General features: G+C 61.2%; 1 protein-coding gene across 4 annotated transcripts in view; it reads left to right on the top strand.

Moving 5' to 3' along the window:
• Window positions 1-1,268: 1,268 nt before the first annotated feature.
• LOC103617075 (class I histocompatibility antigen, F10 alpha chain) overlaps window positions 1,269-2,372 on the top strand; it is a 5,556-nt gene continuing 4,452 nt past the window's right edge. For all 4 annotated transcript variants that reach the window (XM_017736406.1, XM_008635334.2, XM_017736408.1 and 1 more), the window contains exon 1: window positions 1,269-1,375. In XM_017736406.1, coding sequence (XP_017591895.1) covers window positions 1,309-1,375 — 67 coding nt within the window. In that variant the 5' untranslated portion in view covers window positions 1,269-1,308. The remainder of the gene's footprint in view (window positions 1,376-2,372) is intronic.

Raw genomic sequence — 2,372 nt, 5'->3', positions numbered from 1 at the left:
TGCCGCAGCACCGGGAACCCCTGCGCCCCCTTATCTGGCACCGGGCCCCCCCTGGCCCCCCATTCCTGAGCACAGAGACCCCCCTGAACCCCCCTCTCCCAGCACCAGGACCCCCCTGAACCCCAAAACCCGAGAAGGGAACCCCCCTGAAGCCCATTTCTTGGGCACCGGGACCCACTTCACCTCCTCATCCAGCACCAGGACCCCCTGAACCCCCATTCCTGTGAGCGGGGACCCCCCTCCACCCCTTCCCCAGCATCAGATGCCCACCACCCCATTATCTGGCACTGGGACCCCCCTGAACCCTGATTTCTGGGAAGGGAACTCCCCTGAACCCCCATTTCAGGGTACTTGGACCCCTCTGCACCCCCTTATTCGGCATCAGGACCCCCTGAACCCCCAATCCTGGGCACAGGGACTCCCCTGGATCTCCATTTTGGGGGAACTGAGACCATTTCCCCATCTCGGGGACCCCCTGAACCCCCATATCCAGGATTGGAATCCCCCTGAATCCCCAATTCCTGGGCACGGGGACCCCCCTGAACTCCCTTATCCTGCACCAATGCCCCCCCGCACCCGCTTTCCCGGCCCTCCCCCTCTCTGAGACCTTAGCCCCTGCTTTTCCTTGATCCAGGAACCCCCTGCACCCCCATTCCTGCCTTTCCCAGCCCCCAGCCTCCTTTTTCCTCAACACCAGAGACCCCTGGACCCCCTTTTCTGGGCACAGGGGCACCCCCAGACCCCCCATCCCGCCTCTTCCAGTGGTCTCATCCCCCTTTCCTTGACCTGGAACCCCCTGAAACCCCATTCCTGGGCATGGGGACCCCCTCCTGGATCCCCTTTACATGTTCTGGCACCCCCTGCACCCCCTTATCTGGCACTGGGACCCCCTGCACCCCTTCCAGGGCATCCCGCCCTTCCCAGACCCCAGACCCACCCTTTTCTTTGACCTTTGGACCCCGCCCAGGTCTCCCAAATTTCCATATCCCCCCCGTTCTCCACTCCCATGGCTTTCTTAAGGGGGAGTCCCAGGGTGTCCGAGGTGCTTCCCAGAGGGCTCCAGGAGGGTTGCAGTGGGGATCCAGAGGGATCCAGAAGAATTCCCGGGAATTCCCCTTTCCCCAGCCCCTCCCCTCCCACCCCCCCCATGCTCCCTCGGGTTCTTCTGCTTCTGAGTCCCAACCTCTGAGACCGGGATCCCCCCACTGACAAAATAATCGGGTTGCCACTGGCAAGCGGGAAATAGCGGCTCCAATGGGGGGGCCAGGGCTGGAACGGGACCAAGTGGGGCCATAGTGGAGCAGTGTGATGGCTCCAGCGCCGGCTCTCGGGGTGCTCTTGGGGCTCCTGGGGGCCCTGGGGAGGGGGAAGAAAGGTGAGTGGGACCCCCGGCACCGGGACCCCGCCCAAAGTTCCATTTCCGGCCACTGGAAGCCCCCTGAACCCCCATTTTTGGTCCTGTGATCTCCTTCCATCCCCTTCCCCAGCACCGGGACCCCCCTGTACCCCCTTATCTGGCACCGGAGCCCCCCTGAACCCCCATTCCTGGGCACAGGGACCCCCTTGAACATTCATTTCCTGGCACCGGGACTCCCCTGTAACCCCTTCCCCAGCACCAGAAAGCCCCAGACCACCTTATGTGGCACCGGGACTCCCCTGAATCCCAAAAGCTGGGAAGGAAACTTCCCTGAACCCGCATTCCCCAACATGGGAATTCCCCTGAACCCCCATTCCTGGGCACCGGGATCCCCTGCACCCCCTTATCCGGGACTGGGACCCCCCTGCACCCCTTCCCGGGCATCCCACCCTTCCTGGACCCCAGTCCTGCCCTTTTCCTTGGCTTTTGCACCCCCTAGATCTCCCAAATTTCTGTGTCCCCCGTTTTCCACTCCTGCTGCTTCCCGAAAGGGCGTCCTGGAGGGTCCCGGGCTTCCCAGGGGTCTCCAAGGGCGTCGCGGCAGCAGGGATCCAGTGGGATCCGTCTCTTTCACTTTCGGGTCTCCCAAACTTCGCCCCTGGGATCCGCCTGCCTCTCCCAGCCCCAGCTCCCCCTTTCCCATGACCCAGGTGATGCCTTAAGAGGCCTCCTAGAAAGAGAGACTAGACAGGAGTAAGAGAATAAAGCAGGTGTTTATTTGAAAGGCCTTCCAAGGTACCCCTGGGGAGCCAGAGGCTTTTGCCAAGATGGACAGCAGGTCATGAGTTCTTCACACTTTTATAGGTTTGGTTCATTTGCATATCAGGGTTAATTCTCCAATTAAAGTTTCAGTTTAATGATGTAATTTCCCCTCCACTTGCCCCCCTCTCAAAGGCTTTTGGTTTATACTTTTTGGGCCTAGGATGGTCTGGGTGTCCTTGACGCGCAGGACCAG

This window comes from Corvus brachyrhynchos, unplaced genomic scaffold (assembly GCF_000691975.1).
Source record: "Corvus brachyrhynchos isolate BGI_N302 unplaced genomic scaffold, ASM69197v1 scaffold906, whole genome shotgun sequence".
Classification (NCBI taxonomy): Eukaryota; Metazoa; Chordata; class Aves; order Passeriformes; family Corvidae; genus Corvus; species Corvus brachyrhynchos.
The sequence above is the reverse complement of the archived record's forward strand: the minus strand, read 5'-3'. Positions and strand labels throughout refer to the sequence as shown.